The sequence below is a fragment of the Perognathus longimembris genome, chromosome 2 (assembly GCF_023159225.1).
Source record: "Perognathus longimembris pacificus isolate PPM17 chromosome 2, ASM2315922v1, whole genome shotgun sequence".
NCBI lineage: Eukaryota > Metazoa > Chordata > Mammalia > Rodentia > Heteromyidae > Perognathus > Perognathus longimembris.
This window is the reverse complement of record NC_063162.1, coordinates 32,262,683-32,281,073: the sequence shown is the minus strand read 5'-3', so window position 1 is coordinate 32,281,073 and position 18,391 is coordinate 32,262,683. Positions and strand designations below refer to the sequence as shown.

At 40.6% G+C, this 18,391-nt stretch overlaps 1 protein-coding gene across 1 annotated transcript in view; it reads left to right on the top strand.

Moving 5' to 3' along the window:
* The window catches only part of Papss2 (3'-phosphoadenosine 5'-phosphosulfate synthase 2), a 71,755-nt gene that overhangs the window by 45,444 nt on the left and 7,920 nt on the right, over positions 1-18,391 (top strand). Inside the window, exons 3-8 of the mRNA XM_048338754.1 lie at positions 2,896-3,131; positions 4,524-4,662; positions 5,199-5,317; positions 5,519-5,632; positions 7,841-7,952; positions 14,555-14,760. Coding sequence (XP_048194711.1) covers positions 2,896-3,131; positions 4,524-4,662; positions 5,199-5,317; positions 5,519-5,632; positions 7,841-7,952; positions 14,555-14,760 — 926 coding nt within the window. The remainder of the gene's footprint in view (positions 1-2,895; positions 3,132-4,523; positions 4,663-5,198; positions 5,318-5,518; positions 5,633-7,840; positions 7,953-14,554; positions 14,761-18,391) is intronic.

Genomic DNA, 18,391 nt, shown 5'->3' with positions numbered 1-18,391 from the left:
GATTTTAACCAGAGGATAAATTCTAAAGGCTAAGGCAGGGCAAGACCTGCCTTGTACCTTTTCTTATTATTCTGAGGTGTTTTGTTTGTTTGTTTGTTCCTGTTCCTGTCCAAATTAGCATGAGTCTTCTTATAGTTTCCAACTGTTTTCCTGTGCCTTTGGTTTCCTTGTTTCATTTATACTTGGGCCCTGCATCAAAATAACTTTCTCCATCCTATAGAGTAAGGACCAACAGCAGACACTGAGCTGCTTTGATCAAATACACAGTTCCTACCTGTCAAAATTCCTGAGAGTTTCACCCCAACTCTCTCCAAGAGACCTGATGTATTGCAGTACCTACATGTATTCCAGAAATTTCTTTCCTGTCATATGTTTGTGTTACTAGTGATGACAACTTTTGTGTGGGGACATACCAATAAATTCTAGCTTCTCTGATGTAGTACTCACTGGAAAACAGAAAAAGAACTTAGCAGAAGGGAAAAATATCAAGGTGTATTTCTTCTGTGATTTTTTTTTACTATTTAGAAAAAAAAATCACCTTTTCTTCAATTATTATTTTTTTCTTAGGTTTCAGAGATTAGGGCATTAACCAAATAGACTAGAAGAAACCAAATACTTTAAATCCAGAGACAGAGATTTGAGCTCCAGCTCCACCTACATTAGCTGTGTGAACCAATTTTGAAAACCAATTCTCCTTTCTAAGCCTCTTTTCTTATTTGTAAAATAATCATACAGATTGGCACCTGTCTTATGAAAGTGTAGGAGAACTAATTGTAATAAATTGCCAATATATGTAGCATGGTGGTTTGCCCATAGTGAAGTTCTCAGTAAATGTAGTATTACCTTAATGAGTTCAAATAAATATATAAACAATCTAGTTAAATACAGTTCCTGAGATGTGGCTGTTTCCTAAGAGTTGAAACAAAATCAAAAGAAATTTCAGCTAGACGCCAGAAGCTCATGCCTGTAATCCTAGCTACTCAGGAAGCTGAGATCTGAGGATCGAGGTTCAAAGCCAGCCGGGACAGGAAAGTCTGTGAGACTCTTATCTCCATTAACCACCAGAAAACCAGAAGTGGCACTATGGTAGAGCATTAGTCTTGACCTGATGAGAGACAGTGCCAGGCCCAGATTTCAAGCCCCACAATGGACCAAAACAATCCTATTATTTATCTCATTTTTCTGATGCAAAAGAACACACTGAAGAGTCAAGATTCCAGTTTTCCCTACCCTACAACCTGACATAAATTCTAAGGTGCACTTATCAATGGACAGAATTACAGATAACATCCTCAACAATGCTTTAACAAATGGCTTCATGGAGCCATTTCTTCTGATGATCCTCTCTCAAAGCCATGTTAACATAGAACTAAAAATATGGAAACTATTTACCCTTTGCAGATGTTTATTTCCCCCCCAAACTTCCTTTCTTCTGAACTTTATGTTTTCCCCTTAGAATTTCCACCCTCTGTGCCTCTTTCCTTCTGTTGTCTTTTCCAGGGCATTTATTCAATCCTTCCTTCCTTCCTTTCTGCTCTTTTTCCCTCTTTCTTTTTGCCAGTACCAAGGTTTAAATGCACTGCCTGTAATTTGAAATTTGAATTCAGTGTCTGGACCTTGCTCAGCTTGCTAGTTTGGATTGTACTCTATTAGCTGAGCCACAACCTCTGCATGGCTTTTTGTTGGTTCATTGGAGCTGGGGTCTCATGAACTTCTTGCAAAGCAATCCTCTGGATCTCAGCCTCCTAGGATTATGGGAGTAACCCATCAACACCAAAATGACTTTTTTTTTTTTTTTTTTTTTGCTGGTCCTGGGGCTTGAACTCAGGGCTTGGCTCTGTCCCTCCTGAGCCTCTCTGTGCTTAAGGCTAGCACTCTACCACGTAATCCACAGTGCTACTTCTGGCTTTTTCTGAGCAGTTTATTGGAAATAAGAGTCTTACAGACTTTCCTGCCCCAGCTGTCTTCAAACTGTGATCCTCAGATCTCAAACTCCTGAGTAACTAGGATTACAGGTGTGAGCCACTGGTGTCTAGTTTTTTTTTTTTTTTTTTTAATTTCCCTTCCAACTTCTCTAATTCATATTGAATGCTGTCTGACTGTAACTTGGGACCATGGGCTATTCTTCAGGTTCAGATTTCTCTAGGGCAAATGAAATTTTATAGTGTTAGTGTTCAAAGTGGCCCAGATGTAAGCTCTTAAGTATTTTTGGTAAGCTGTATTTCTTTTTTCAGTGTGTTCTCCCTTATCTAGAAATTACCCTGTGTTCCCACTTGTGCTTTGACAGTGTGATGTCATGGTAACTCTATTCGCATGTAAAGACCTTCAAGAATTGTTAGACTTAAGAGTATGAATATATTCCCAAGAGGTCTACATACCAAGGTCAATGTGACTCTCCTCATTCCTATGTTGAGAGTCACTTTGGAGAAATCTTGAAGCCAAAGAACAGCTTGTGAGCTCTGATATCAGATGGTTGTTTGGTGACATTTACCAAGGAAGTGGGTTTGGCATCCTCTTGGGCTATCTGTCTCTCTCCACAGAGGTTATTTGCAGCCATCTGAGAGGATGAGACAACCATTATCACGAATCCGGATTTGAATAAACAACTCTCTGATCTTTACCATGCTCGGCAGGCAAAATAGAACACACAAAGAATCAGATGTAGCCCCCAGATCTCCCCATTTATAAACCCCACTTGTTTTGAAATGTTATAATCCAAATAGGGAACAAGTTGTCATTTCAAAAGTAGAAATAAATACAAGAACTTGGCTTGCAATAAACTGTACTTTTTGGATTTGATTTATGATCCAACAGAGAAATACAATGAGGACAGAGTAGTTACCAATTTATCATCTTAAGCAATTGGAATCACCCAGTCTTGCCGATTCTGGACAGGTCTCTCTGGTGCTGGAAAAACAACAATAAGTTTTGCTCTGGAAGAGTACCTCGTCTCCCATGCCATTCCTTGTTATTCCTTGGATGGAGACAATGTCCGCCATGGCCTTAACAAAAACCTTGGATTCTCTCCCGGGGACCGAGAAGAAAATATCCGACGGATTGCCGAGGTGGCCAGGCTGTTTGCTGATGCTGGTCTGGTCTGTATTACCAGCTTCATTTCTCCATTTGCCAAGGTAAAAAGACTTGTCACTGCACATCATTTCTGTCCGTAGTGCAAGTGTCCTCCCAGAAAAGTGGGCTGAGAGGAAGCATGGAAGGAAGCCTCTACTGCATATGCACATGCGCGCATACACACACCACACACATACAAATACACCACACCCAACTTCCACTGTTTACTACTGTTTACTATTGGTTATATAGAGTTCCTACGTTCCAGATGCCATGTCCCCAGTTGACATAAACCCTTTCATAGTTTCAAAGGTCTTTGGTCAGAATTGAAAGAACAAATTCAAACAAAACTCAAAACCTCTACAGTTTCACTTGCCTGAAAAAGACTGTTTTGTTTGCTAAGGACACACAGGTTATGTGTGCTTAATGTGGACATCACTGTCACTGTTCTTGCTTTACATCATGAAGCTGCTGGGAGCTACAGATGATGTGCAATGCTCTTTGAACATATCCTCGGAAAGAAATCTTCCCATGCTACCAGCATGGTCCTGCGAGGGAGGCTGTTTTCTGTAGATTTTTCTGGAAATCTTTCAGATGGTTGTGCTTATCAAAGGGACATTTCTGGACTTTCGAAGAGCGCAAGTCCCAAGTTAGTTCAAGGATGTCAAACACCTAAGCACACAGTGTTTTGTCATGAACTGTTTCATTGTAAAATTTTGTTTTAATCCTTTTTTGTTGTTTTAAAATATGACAGAGTGATTTTACATAGCAGAGGGGTGTATTCAGTGTATAATCTGGGAAACTACGAAGCTGGAGAGCATAGTGCCAGAATCTGAGAAGCTGTTGCTGTTTTATGATGTGTTGGGGGCATCCTATGACCAGACAATGCAAAGATGGAGCTCAGCAGTCCTCCCACACCCTAAACAGGAGTTTGTTATGCCTATACTGGCCTCTAACCCCTGGATTCAAGTTATCCTTCCACCTAAGTCTCCCTCTTAGGTGCTCCATCCTGATGACCTTATCTGGTTTTAATTACTTCCCCAAAGCTCCACCTCCAAAACATGGGCGTTTGAAAACTGTTTCCAACACATAAAATTTGGGGTTCAGGCTGGGCACCAGTGGTTCATGTTTGTAATCCTAGCTACTCAGGAGGCTGAAATCTGAAGATCGAGGTTCAAAGCCAGCCTAGACAGAAAAATCCCCATGAAACTCTTGTCTCCAATTAAGTACAAAAAAACAAAATAAAACAAAAAGAACCCCAAAAAACAGAAGTAGTGCTGTGGCTCAAAATGGTAGAGTGTTAGCCTTTAGAAAAAAACAGCTCAGGGACAGTGCGCAGGCCCTGAGTTCAAACCCCACAATGGACAAAATTAAAAAAAAAATGGGGGGGGGGGCAGACACCTTCAAACCAAAGTAAAACTCTTTTTTACATTCTTCAACACACCATATTTCAGGATCGTGAGAATGCCCGCAAAATCCATGAATCAGCAGGACTCCCATTCTTTGAAATATTTGTAGATGCGCCTCTAAATATTTGTGAAAGCCGAGATGTAAAAGGACTTTACAAACGGGCCAGAGCCGGGGAGATTAAAGGTATGGGAAGTGGCTACTGCACCTCTAGCAGTTAACTTTCTGAGCCTGCTGGTCTTCCTGTTCTGTCCTCAGAAGTCTGTTGGAAGTTTCAAAGTCTGTTTTCCAAAATTGCATATAATGCACACAAGTTGTTACCAAATCATAATGTGCTCAGTATGATCAGGGACTATTAAAATGTGGTTCTGAAAAATCTCTTGAGGACTGTTACCTCAGCCATAAGCAGTAAAGTTCAGAGAAGGAGAATAGATAAGGACATAAGGGCGGGGAGAGCTTTTCAGTTTCTCCTTCTTTCCTTTTTGACGTTAATCAGTAGTAGAGATCTTGGCCTTTGCAAAAGTGATTCATAACTCAGGACTTTATTAATGATTCAGTTGTAAATTTTCTTACATATGGCAAGAAGTCAAGGATGGCTGTTGGACCTTTTCTGTTATAATCCAAATTCTTTGCTTAGCACATTATCTCAATATGTGTTATATCTTGTTGATTAAAAATGATCCTGTTGGTATGCATGTGATTTATCACTTTACACCTTGCAGGATTTACAGGTATTGATTCTGATTATGAGAAGCCTGAAACTCCCGAGTGTGTCCTTAAAACCAACTTGTCTTCAGTGAGTGACTGTGTCCAACAGGTGGTGGAGCTCCTCCAGGAGCAGGTGAGGGCCTGGTTATCGCTTACTTAAACCTTTCTTCACACGCACTTACAAGGCACGCACTACTTTCTCACTTGAGGGTCTCCTCCTAACCTTTCTTTTTATTTGTTAACTAAAGCTATGAAAGATAATCTGTACTTTTTTATGAAAGCCTTCTTTTTACAGTTGTCACTTACTGTTGTTGTCAATTCTGTTTCATTTCAGAACATTGTACCCCATACTATAATCAAAGGCATCCATGAGCTCTTTGTGCCAGAAAACAAACTTGACCGTGTCCGAGCTGAGTCTGAGACTCTGCCATCATTGTCAATCACCAAGGTAAGAGGGTACGGGCTGGCAGAGGAGAATCAGGCTTCATGTCAGTCATAATCCATTTACAAACTCTTGATAATAAGGAAGGGATATATAAGAGCCACATAAGGACTGTCTAAATCACTTTATTTCTGCCCATCTTTTTTTTCTCATCTCTCCTCTGAGCAAATCTCTCCTCAAGACTTGCTACTAAGTAGCTGATCAGTGCCTAGAATGGAGGCAGACTTGGAAAATAACCTCTATATTTGCAGGGGACAGTTTACACAGCTGTCATTGTGCTGCAGGGAGGGGCAATAATTATTAACTGGCAGTGATTGAGATACCTTTAGCCAGAGGCAAATGCCTTTTGATACTGCTATTATTGTGTGTGTGTGTGTGTGTGTGTGTGTGTGTGTGTATACAATTTGGATTTTTTTGAAACATTTACTATGCTATCAGTTTTGGAGAAAAAAAGCATCCTTGACAACTGTATTGAGTTGAGATTGTACAGAAATTAATAACCTTGCTGGTCTAGAAACATTAAACTTATTTTTTCCATGTGTACAAGGGTAATACATTATATTAAATATGTAAGGTTTTGTCTACATAGATTTGATTACAGAAACTAATATATTCTTTTATTTTTTATTGTTATTATAAAAGTGATGTGAAGAGGGGTTACAGTTATATAAGTAAAGAGTACATTCCTTTCTGGATAATGTCACCCCTTCCTTCACTCTCTCCCAATTTTTCCCTACAATTCCCACCTACAGGCTTTTTAACATAGTGTTCAGTGGGTACCATTGCTGCATTTGTTCACCCTTTGTCCTTCCATTTCTGTGCTCCTCTTACATGCCCAAAGACCTATTAACAAGTACATAGAACATAAAGGAAACAAAGGAAAAAAGAAAAAAATCTTGTTTTCATTTCCTGGAGTTCATTTCAATAAATAGTTGTATGATCAGATGCACATAAACAATGTGCTTTTCTGTTCCTTTCCTGAGTGTCTGCCTTTGGTCTCATTGTGTGTGAATGCCTAGAGACTATGTCCTGGTATAAGTATTCTTTAAATAGTAAGAAAAAGGGAGAAATTTGAAGCAAACAAATAGCAACCTTGATGTGAATGTGTCCATCTTTTCTCCCTTCAAATCACACTTTCCCTTTGTGAGTCAGTCTGAGGAAAAGCTCCACTGATTTTACCTAGAAGCTCTAAGCTATAATGCCAGCCAGCTGCTATGCATGTGACCTTTCTATGGGTTAGCATTAATTGCTTCATACAAGATCTTTATCAGTGCCTTTTTATTATTCCTTATAACTTTGGCGATTTGGTAAGGGGCAATGTAAATAGGGAGCTTGCTTCAACTCATGCAGATCCCATACTCTAATAAGCCATAGCCAACTTGCCAATGGGTTACCCTGACTCTGTAAATAAACCCTAAGCACTCTAATACTCTAGGCAAATAAGTAATCACATAACAATTACAATGTGGTTTTGACAGTTCAAAACAAATTGGTCTGAGAGGTGGAGAACTTCAAAAATCTAGTAAATCATTTGTTAGGTCACAGGAATGACAGGAGAGGTTTCCAACTAATGATCCATAAGCTGGGTTGTAAAGGTTGAAGAAGAGTTTGTAGGCCAATGGATAAAACACAAGCCTGAAAACCTGTGTGTTTAGACTGCACATTGCCTAGTATTGTCGGCAAGTAGGTACCAACTGGGGAAAGAGAGAGGTGAAAGTCCCTCCATGGGTCACCCTGAGGGCCCAGACCTTGAAGGGCTGTGTACCATGCTAATAATTTTGGACATTTTCTTACAGTCAATCACTTGATCAATTCTCTCAATAAGGCCATCTAGTGAAACACAGACACACACACACACACACACACACACACACACACACACACAGAGTCAAATCAGAATTTTTGTGGGGGGAAAAAATGAACAGTGAAATTTCAACCCAGCTTCACATTGGGAGGCTAGTTACAGCCTGAAGTGTTCAATAAACCATCTCTCCATTTGTCATGGTTTTATCCCTCTTCCATAGGAAAGTTCTCCACTCACATCAACCTGGCCTTCAGGTTACAGGCCAGAATAACCTGTTGGAACAGGATATATTCCCACAAAAGGTCTACTTTATGCCCTTGTTACCTGAGTGAGGAAGGAAAGCCCTGGGGCTGGATCGATGTCTGAGAAACAGGATTCATGGAATCTCCCCTGGCATTTGTGTTTTGCAGCTGGACCTGCAGTGGGTCCAAGTTCTCAGTGAAGGCTGGGCCACTCCCCTGAAGGGCTTCATGCGGGAGAAGGAGTACTTGCAAGTGATCCACTTTGACACACTTCTAGATGGTATGTTTCTTACTCTCAATTATTAAAGGACAAAAAGAAAGTTTGCTAACAAACTGTTCATCTTCTCTTGATCACTTTTACAGGAAAAATAATCTGAATCACTTATGTGTGCCCAATTTTACCCCATATAAACTTCCCTTTTTAACGTGTTTTTGTTCTCAAAAGATTATTGATTATCTAAAGCTAAGGAAATGAAAAAGGAAAGGTTTTACTTGTATGCATAGCCAAAAGAAGGTGAAGTCTTTCATCTCCACCTGGTTTGGGCTGGTCTTGACCATTCAGAGCCACTGTCCCCGTGATGGAGCACATCAGGGTGCTCAGCCAGGGTTACCGACTCTCCAGGCACCTCCCATTCTCCACCTCTCTCCAGTGCCACAGCACCTGCTTCCCTCAGTGGGTGCTGAGGTGTCTGTGTTCAAACCCACTCCAAATATATCAGACAGCTTTTCCTCTCTGTGTTCAAACCCACTTAAAATATATCCAGAAGGCTTCACCCCCCCCCCCCCGCCCCCAAGCCCACAGGTGCCCATTCTGAACACAAACTAATTAATGGCTATTAGGAAAATGATCTAGTCAAGGTTGGAAATGTTACACAAATGTAACACAAGAATTTAGGACCCTTCTTTGATCATTTCCTTCCTAAAACTACCTGAAGTTCTCAAACACAGCTTATGTAGTTCAAGGCCTTGGGCCAAGGCCACCAAGGGGGTTAGCAATAAGGGTTGTGTCACATGGATTTAGAATAATTGTGAACAGGGCTTCAGCCCTTTAAGGGAGGGAGGGGGAATCAACTCAGGCGCAAAACTCAAGGGTAGTCAAGGGCAAGGTTTCTCCCCTTACTCCTCTGCTCTAATTGGCCTGTAATTTGAGGCTTGCATTGTTCAGATTAAATAATATTTATTCTGGAATAAAGCATTTTCAGACAAATGCTTTGTTTATTTCTAGCTTGCCTCAAAACAGCAACAATAATAACAATGCATATCTGCATAGCATTTCTTTACTTTCAAAGCATTTTCTAGGGCATTATTTCATTTTATTCTTACCAAAGCCCTATAAAGCAGACCACTATGGGGCTGGGAATGTGGCCTAGTGGTAGAGTGCTTGCCTCATATGCATGAAGCCCTGGGTTCCATTCCTCAGCACCACATATATAGAAAAAGCCAGAAGTGGTGCTGTGGCTCAAGTAGTAGAGTGGTAGCCTTGAGCAAAAAGAAGCCAGGGACAGTGCTCAGACTGAATCCCAAGCCCCAGCACTGGCAAAAAAAAAACAAAAAACACCACCAAAAAAACAGACCACTATTACTCACCTTACAGAAGAGATAAACTGAGCTCAGGTTAAGTGACTTGTTCAAGTTCATACCATTCGTACATGAGAGCATGAAACCAAAATCCAGAGTCTACAACATCCTCTAACCTGGTCTTTTGCTCCCTTGGTGTACTTTCCAATCGAATCTAGAAGTCAGAATATGAGAAGAGGAGAAAAGAGCATTTTCCTGAGTTGGGAGTTTGGGCTTTTGATGACCCAAAATGATGAAGGGCAACTAATGCCAAGAATCCCTCTGGATATCTTAGGCAAAACTGGCACCTTCCCTTTGATACCATCTCCATTGCATTTTGTGGGCATATCACACTGAATTTCTGTTTCTTATTTGGTCCCCACTACCCTGAGGTGGAGGTAGTGCCTGCTATTGTTCTCACTTCCCAGGTGATCTTGATGCTCATTCTCCAGCTCATTGGCCTGAGATACAAATTAGCTCATTTTCCCTCTACAGCTTGAGTCCCTTGGGTCCATGTCCCAACTGGCTCATAAAAAATTCTGGTGCTTTCCAAGTGTTTGTGAGAGTTCCGAGAGGGTGCGTCCTGTACTCTTGGATCAAGCCCATAGCTATTACTACTTGCAATGTGGATCTGTGTTATTCTCTGCCCCATAGCAGTGCAGATACTGCCCAGTTACCCCACCACTAAGTTCTTGGTTCTGGTGGGGCTGTGGCAGTTAATGGACTATTGCTCAAGTGGAAGGATGTTTCCCTTCCCTGTGTTAATGTTAGAGGAAGGGAAATATCCTTCCACTTGAGCAATAGTCCTAGAAGGTTGCTTGTATTTCACAGAATTACTCTTGGAATTTGTAAGGATCCACTATCTTGCAGCTTCAGTGTAGCTATGTTCAGAGAGGTTCAAGCCCATATATCCTGCCTCTAGGAATTATCTGCTAGCTGTGCCATCTGCCTCTATAACCAGAGACAATGGGACACATTTATAATTAGACAGATTCAGAGCCCTGCCTCACTTCTAAGAAGAATCCTCATAAACCAATGGATAGAAGTAGATACTAGGAGCTGGTCACAGATGGCTAATGCTTGCAATTCTAGCTACTCAGGAGGCTGAGATCTGAGGGTCACAGTTCAAAGCCAGCTGTGTCAAGAAAGTACATGTGACTCTTATCTCCAGTAAATCACCAAAAAAAAAATGTAGCTGTGGCTCAAGTGGTAGAGTGCTAAACTTGAGCAAAAAAAGCTCAGGGACAGTGCCCATGCCCCGAGTTCAAGCCCAGGCTTGGCATATACCACATACATACACAAGCATACAAACAAATACTAGGGTTATGTTGTCCTGCCTACATCTACCATTCTCTGTCTCCATTTAGTTTTGGCCTAACTAAAGGCAGAAAGTCTAAGGAATAAGTGTGAGCTACAAAGCCAACCTGGCTGGATTCATATGCCAGTTATATGCTAGACCCCTGGGCAAAATTATTTAGACTCTCTAGTCTTATTTTCTTTATTTGTAGAATAGGAAAGTTAGTTGCAAGACCTACTCACCTACTCACTGGGGTACTGAAAGTATGAAAGAATGTCCAGACCAGTAGTCCAATAGTGGATGTTCTATACACATTAGCTGTCACCAAGAACACCCTCTAACCCACCCCGCACATACACTGAATACAGTTAAGAGAACTTGGAACCTTGAACGGACTAAGTGGCTTATCCACCATCACATAAGTTTTGAATAGCACATGTAAGGTCATCAGCCAGCACCAAATCCTTCCTGAGTGCCTCATATACCAGCATTTATCTAGATACTGAGGGTAGAGCAGTTGTAAGGACGTATGCATCGCTACACAGCTGGTATGGCTTCTCTTCTGAGCCTGAGAGCAACAGGTTCTTCTTCCCATCACATCTGTGGCTGTGAAACTTCTTTCTTAAGTCAGAGGACTCTTTCAATGAAATCTGAGGCAGAGCACACAGCAGACAAAATGGAACTGCTTCCCTGGAAGGGCATTGTGCTTTTCCTCCTTCTTCCTGGACAAAAGCCTGGGTAGTGTCTAGCGAAAGCCAGTGGTAGCACTGGACTGTTTATAGGAAGGCACAGGCTCCTGACAGTGCCTGGCTTGGCAGCTTTGGGATGAAGGAGGCAGAGCTAAGCTCAAAAAAATAATTTCTTTATATATGGTGAGGTGCAACAAGATATCTTTCATGTAGACATCATTTAACTTTATCCACCTCATGAAACTCTGTACTACCACCATTGAAAATTTGAAATGTTTTATATAGCCACTCTTCTTTGTCATTAAACAATGGCAAATTTCTTGATCATTTGCAATGTTTTTTTTTTATTCTCACCATATATCCTAAAGAGTTCAATTTCCTCCTGAATTTAAACATAAAGCTCAGTCTACTCAGCCCAAAAGCAAAGTCAAAAAAATCTCTCAAACAATCATGTGTTAGGGTAATTGTAAAGTGTTACCCAATCAATTACTCAAGAATACCCTTTATCATAATACCAATATATTATGTCAATTTATCTTTCACTGGAGATAAAGTTCCAAGATTTAGACTCTCTTATAAATGTCACTTATAAATTTAAAATTGGAATAAGCGTATGTTGACTAATGGGATCAAGACATAGCTGCCTTGTGAGAATCCATCCTTTGGTGGTCTCTACACATGCCACCAACACTTTCTGTGCACCAAATTTGACATAGGCTATCCAGATGAACCTGGATAACACCACCGTGAGGATGTTCTGTCTACAGAGGAAGCAAGCATCGGAAAGGTTAAACAACAAGTTATTTGAAGCATAGATTCACATCCATGTTTTCCTGGCTCTACTTATTGCTTCTTTTACTGGACATACTTATCTCCCCTAAACATTTGGGATTCCAGGACATTCTAGAGAACCTTGTCTTTATACTTTGTATCAAAACATGGTTTAGGAATCATTTAACAGTGGTTGTAACATCATATGTTTGCAAGAGATAACTTCTTGCTGAAATTAAAGGGATTATTAACAATGCTTTGGAATATACTGATACACGAATTCTAATGTTACCACCTTTTTGCTATCTGGTATCCTGTACTTGTTTTTGCAATAGTATACCAAAGAGCTCAGGGTAATTTTTTATGTTGTCTATGTAAAATGCCATAATAGGAATTTTTTTTCCTTGACATTGCTTTAAAATTATTTTGATGGAGTGCTGAAATATGTTTCTTATGTTTGTGTTTCTCTAGGCATGGTCCTTCCTGGTATGTACTTTCCCTTTCCAAGTGCTAAATTACTGTAATTAGATACATCATATTAATTTAAAGTTGTCAAAGAGATAACCAAAAAAATCTCAATTAACTAGCTGGAATTGTTATCAGCTCATGATCCAACCAGTTATAGTCGATGAATACTTTGCCATATTTTTCTGTTGTTTGGAGTACAAATAACAGGAAACTTCTGAATTTGGTGCAGCTATTGTTTATAATGCGTTCAGCTGATAGTAGTAAACTTGCTTCTAAATTACGACTACACGTTTTATTCCTGAGTTCTTTTAAATTTATGATCCTCTTTCAATGACTGTTGTTCCACTTGTAGTTTCATACATCTGGAATTTCTTTCCAAAATGTTTACCATACATTTAAAATGGACAAATCCATATAAGATACTATTTAAAGTAGATGAACCTGGTTGGATTGTACGAGCTTATACTACCTTCGTTGGCAATGTGTAATTATGCATGAATTTAAATTCAAGCTATCATAATTGGTAGTTCTGGAAATGGAAATAAATATAGATCTCCAGTGACTGCAAATGCCTGCATTGTACCAGAATGAAAAGGTAAAATCTTGAAGAGATTATTCATCTCTGGTATTTGTCATTGATTTTCTTTTAAAAGCCTAGTTACACAATAAAGACTCCCTTAAAAATCCCCCTTCCCCCTTTCCCTCTTCGCCCATGAGTTGTTCAGTTGATTTACACTGAACAGTTTTGCAAGTATTGCGTTTGTAGTCCTTTGTCTTCTTATCCTGTGTCTCTCGATTTTGGTATTCCCTTTCACTTTCCTAATTCTAATACCAGTATACATGGTTTCCAATGTACTCAGATAAGATACAGTGATAGTGCAGGGATAACCACAGGAAGGAGATACAAGAAGATCATCAACAATAGAAACTACAGTTTCAGATGGCAGTTGAAAGTAATTACAACGGTGATAAAACAGTCATTTCCATAACAGAGAGTTCATTTCACTTAGCATCATCTTATGTGTTCATAAGGGTATAGCTATTGGGCTCTTGTCATCCTCTGCTGTGACTCCAGTCTCTTTCTTTATGGTCAAGTTGTTTATAGACTTAGTGCTGCTGAAGCTCTAGCTTCTCTGAGCAGCACACTCTAAACCTCCTGAGTGGTTGTGCTGTATGGTGAGAAATCAGAAAAGTTGGCTTATTTCAGTTCCTCCAAAGTACTGTAGAAAGGTGAAAGAGACTCCTCTAAAGAATTAACATGAGCTGTAGTAAGTTATGTTTCACTGCTTTGAGTTTTTTGTCATGTTGGAGAGCCCATCTCTTCTATTAGTTGAGCTAACTGGACTTGTGAGTCTCAGATGACTGAGCTCATCAGTCTCCAAAAGTATTTAAAGGCATTGTGGTACCTGGACCATTGTGAACAGAACTACTTGTTTGGGGGGACTCATTGGCTAATGTAAATGATCTTGTTTGTTTTTCCTTCTTTTCAGTGCACTGACAGTGCCCAACATTGATTTAAAAGGTTCATTTCTATGAAAAAGTGATTTGTGTTTTGTTTCAACCTTTATTTTGTTTTGTCACATTTTATATAGTTGTTAAAGACTTTAAACTCTAGAACTTTGGGGATCAGGACAAAGATTTTAAGAAGGAGCTCAGGAAATGTCCCCTTCTTCGCTGCAAAATGAGGTCCTGTACTGTGGTTACTACCTTTGTGATTAGCCTCAGTCCACTGTCGCCTGCTCTCTGGCTCCTGCCTGGGGAGGCCCTCCCAGGACTGCCTGTCATCCTCTCAGGGAAACTGGGGCAGCCGATGCAACCACAATAGATTCAGGTCTTAAAAGCCTTTGCAGGGACTCTTTCAAAGGGGCACTGTGTGTGCTTGAGTCACTCGTAAGTGACAACACACCTGTTTCAGGTGTTGTGGTACAATCTTGTCACTCTAGCAGTTGAAAGCAGAGGCAAGAAGATGGCAAGTTCAAGGCCAGTCTGGGATACAGAGTGAGACCTTGTCTCAAGAAAAAAAACCAACATCAACAACAAATCAAGGAAGACACACCCTTTGGATCCTGTATTCATGCTTCCCGCCGGCTCTTTCCACAGACGGAGTGATCAACATGAGCATCCCCATCGTGCTGCCCATCTCTACAGATGACAAGGCGCGCCTTGAGGGGTGCAGTGCATTTGTCCTGACCTATGGTGGCCAGAAGGTGGCTATCTTACAAGACCCCGAATTCTACGAGCATCGGAAAGAGGAGCGTTGTTCCCGGGTGTGGGGCACAACATCTGCAAAACACCCCCATATCAAGGTAAGTGGCAAAAACGTTGCGAGGACTTTCTTGATCTGCTTTTACCAATGACAGAAATAATTCGTTTTAATTTCATGGAAGACTAAAAGAATTGATGGAAGACTCGTTTTCTTTCATTTCTTTATTTTGGTGGGTCTGACGTTGGGACTCATGGCCTCCTACTTGCTATGCTGGTAGATACACTGGATCACACCTCCAGTCCTGGTTTTCACTGGTTATTTTTAGGGTAAGGCCTTGCCTTATTGAGGGGCACATGCCTAAGCTTCCCACTATAGGCTTTCTATTGTCATTGGGACCACTATGTCTAGCTTCTCTTCCATGGAGATGGAGTCTCTTGGACTTTTGTGCCCATTTGGGCCTGGCACCTTGATCCTTTCCCTCTTACCCTTCCATGTAGGATAGGATGACAGCCACTTGCCACTGCACCAACTATGGGTTGGAGAAGTGGTCTTGCTAACTTTATTACCTAAGCAGGCCTCAAACCATGAACTTCCCATTCTCTGCCTCCCAAGTAGGGAAGGCTTGAATTTCTAAGATATATTTTTGCCTTGGGAGATTTTGAAAAGTGGTGAAGAACGTCTTTCTGTGTGAGGGCTGGTCTTGGTTGGACAGATTGTGGACAGATTGTTGGACAGATTCCCAACGCTGGGAAAAGAACTGAGAGTTCGTGCTCTGCTGTCAGTGAATGGGTCAATGACATTTCTGCAATAAAGGATACTTAGCACAGATAGTAGCTGACTTCCCAGAGGAAAGGCTGTAAATTTTTAGCAGTGGATAATTTCGAGAATGAAAAAAATGTGCTCGTGTGGTAAAGATTACTTAAGGCCTGTACTCTCCAAAAGCAAAGTAGATCAAACCTCTCCTAACCCTTTGGCAGCTTCTAACTGCAGATAGGATAATGGCCAGGTGTCTTGAGGACTAGCCACTAAAAAGCTGGAATTGTATGCAAAAACCATTCCTCATCTAAGATAAGGGCACAAGGGTAGAAATGAAGAGAGACATATTCTACTGATTTTACCCCTCCAATGCCCCAGCTGGAGCAACTGTCAGCAGCCATGGAGGCCTGGAAGTCTCTGAACATGGACAAGGAATACTGGCTTTTAGTCTTCTCTCTCCCAAAAGGCAAGGACACCAAAATAAGCCTAGCAGCTCTTCCAGCCCCTTGACCCTGGAGAAAATTAGGGCTTTGTTTTGTTTTTCTTTAGTTGTGAAATGTTCCAAGATAGGAAGGACTTTTTCATGGCCCCTGTTGGTGGCCTCTGGGGCCTTTTTAATCAAAACATGAGGTCAATAGTCAAGCCAAGAAGCTTTTTAATTTATTGGACACAGAGAATAGTAATAACAACAACAACAATAATAATATAGCAGAAGGGACCATCAGCTACACTGGACACTGATGAAAGGGAGCTCAGCAATTCATGGGTGGGAATGGGAAGCAAGGAATGAGTGAAAAAGGGAACAAATGTTGCTAAACAAAAGGAAAGTAATGCACACGTCATCCAAAATGGAGAAAATTATTTTATTGTTAAAGTTCATAGGCTTCATAAGCTATGTAGAGTAGAATGATAATTTTCTTCATCACTGTGAAAGTTAAGGTGTATACTGAGAAATATATATATATATATATATATACATAATTTTTTTAAAAGAAAAAAATGGACACAGCTATCTGCCCTCAAGAGAAGTAGTGGCTCTAGTCTTCCACACATCCAAAGCGGGTTGTTTTTCTCAGGGGATGATAAACAGTCGTTGAGATTTCTGGACATTGATGCAGGGCTGCTTGAGGGCTGGCTATTAAGTGCCAAGCTTCACTGATCCCTTCTTTCCTGCCTGTAATCATGCAGGCTCAAGATCTTATCTTTTCCTACTAACCAGAAGAAGCATGGTCTGTCATTATCCTGCCTCTGATACTTCTCTGTTCAGATACAACATCCACATGACCTGCACTAAAGCCCCCAGGAAGCTCTTAAAGTGGTTATTTCTTTTCTTCTGTCTTGTGATACATGTCACCAGTTACATTCAGTTTCTTAGAAGCCAGGGAGAGTAATGGTGTGTCTTTGACAGTGACAATATTGTCAGTATCTTCTGTAAACACGTCCAGTGAACTAATGGTAGGAAATGGGGTGTGTATAATATAACCACATACACTGTCCACATACACTGACTACACTTGGACTGCTGAAGGTTCATTTAGCAAACCTAGAATACACAAGATTTATAGGGGGAAAAACTGTGTGTATGTTTAACACCTTAAAACAGTAATACATTAATATAATGTTTTAGAAACAAAAATGTTCCCAAAGTGTTGTTCCCTAAAGTACTCCACAGAGTACATAGAACAAAACAAAAAAGCCCTCTTGTTTCAATATCTTGGAGTTCATTTCAATTAACATCATTTTATATGGTCACACATACATAGCTATTGAGCTATTGTGATCCTCTGCTAGGACTATCCTAGATGTGTGCTAATTATTACAAATGAGGGAAACCACGGAGCCTATATTTCTTTGAGTCTGGCTTACTTCACTTAATATTTTTTCCAAGTCTTTCCATTTCTTTACAAATGAAGTGATGTCATTCTTTCTGACAGAAGTGTAGAATTCCATTGTGTATATATATTACATTTTCTTGATCCATTCATCTGAGTTGGTTCCATCTCTTAGCTATGGTAAATAATACAGCCATATTTTTAGGTCTGATGGTAATTGAAATAGTTGAAGTCTGTCTTCATCCAAGAGAGCAGTATAGTATATAGAGCAATAGAGTATATGGCTGCCCCCTAGTGTACAGAAGGAGTAACTCCATGCTCAGGGAATTGGTATCAATTCAAAATTTCATGGGTGGTCTAAGCAATGAGAGCAACATTGCTTACAGTACAGTTATTAGGCAATATCATTTTTTGTGTGTGCATATGTTCATACTGAGGCTTGAATTCAGAGCTTGGGTGCTGTCTCTGAGCTTCTTTTGCTCATGGGTGGTGATCTACCACTTGAGCCACAGCTCCACTTCCAGCTTTTTTGGTTGTTAATTGAAGATAAAGAGTCTCAGAGCCTTCCTGCCCAGGCTGGTTTTGAACAATGATCCTCAGCTCTCATCCTACTAATCAGCTAGGATTACAGGCATGAACCACTGCAACCAACTCTTCACAATATTCTTGTTAAAGGATTTGACGGGGCACAGAGTTTAGAAAAAGGGCCATGCAAACAGAAACAAATCTTCTGCAGTTACCCTTTCCAAACCTGTTTCCTCAGATTCAGCACAATTGACATCATGGGCTAATTCTTTGGGCTACTCTCACAAAGATACTTCTTCATGGTGAGGGCAGTTGTGTGCCGTGTAGGATGTGTAGCAGCGTCCTTGGCCTCTACATGCTAGATGCTGGAGGTAGCACATCCCCTCCCACTCCAGTTAGGCAACCACATTGTCTGTAGATATCAGCAAATGTCAAGAGGATAGGTACAGTCACCCTCTGTTGAGAAATACCACTCTAGGCCAACCCTTGCTTAGTCCTTTTGGAGGAAGGTCATTTAAACCCAGTATCTGCTCATAGCATTGGATATGAGTGGGGATACACCCTTACTACCTCTGTGTCTTTCTACCAGTTGTTTCCCAGGAGTCACCCTTGGATATT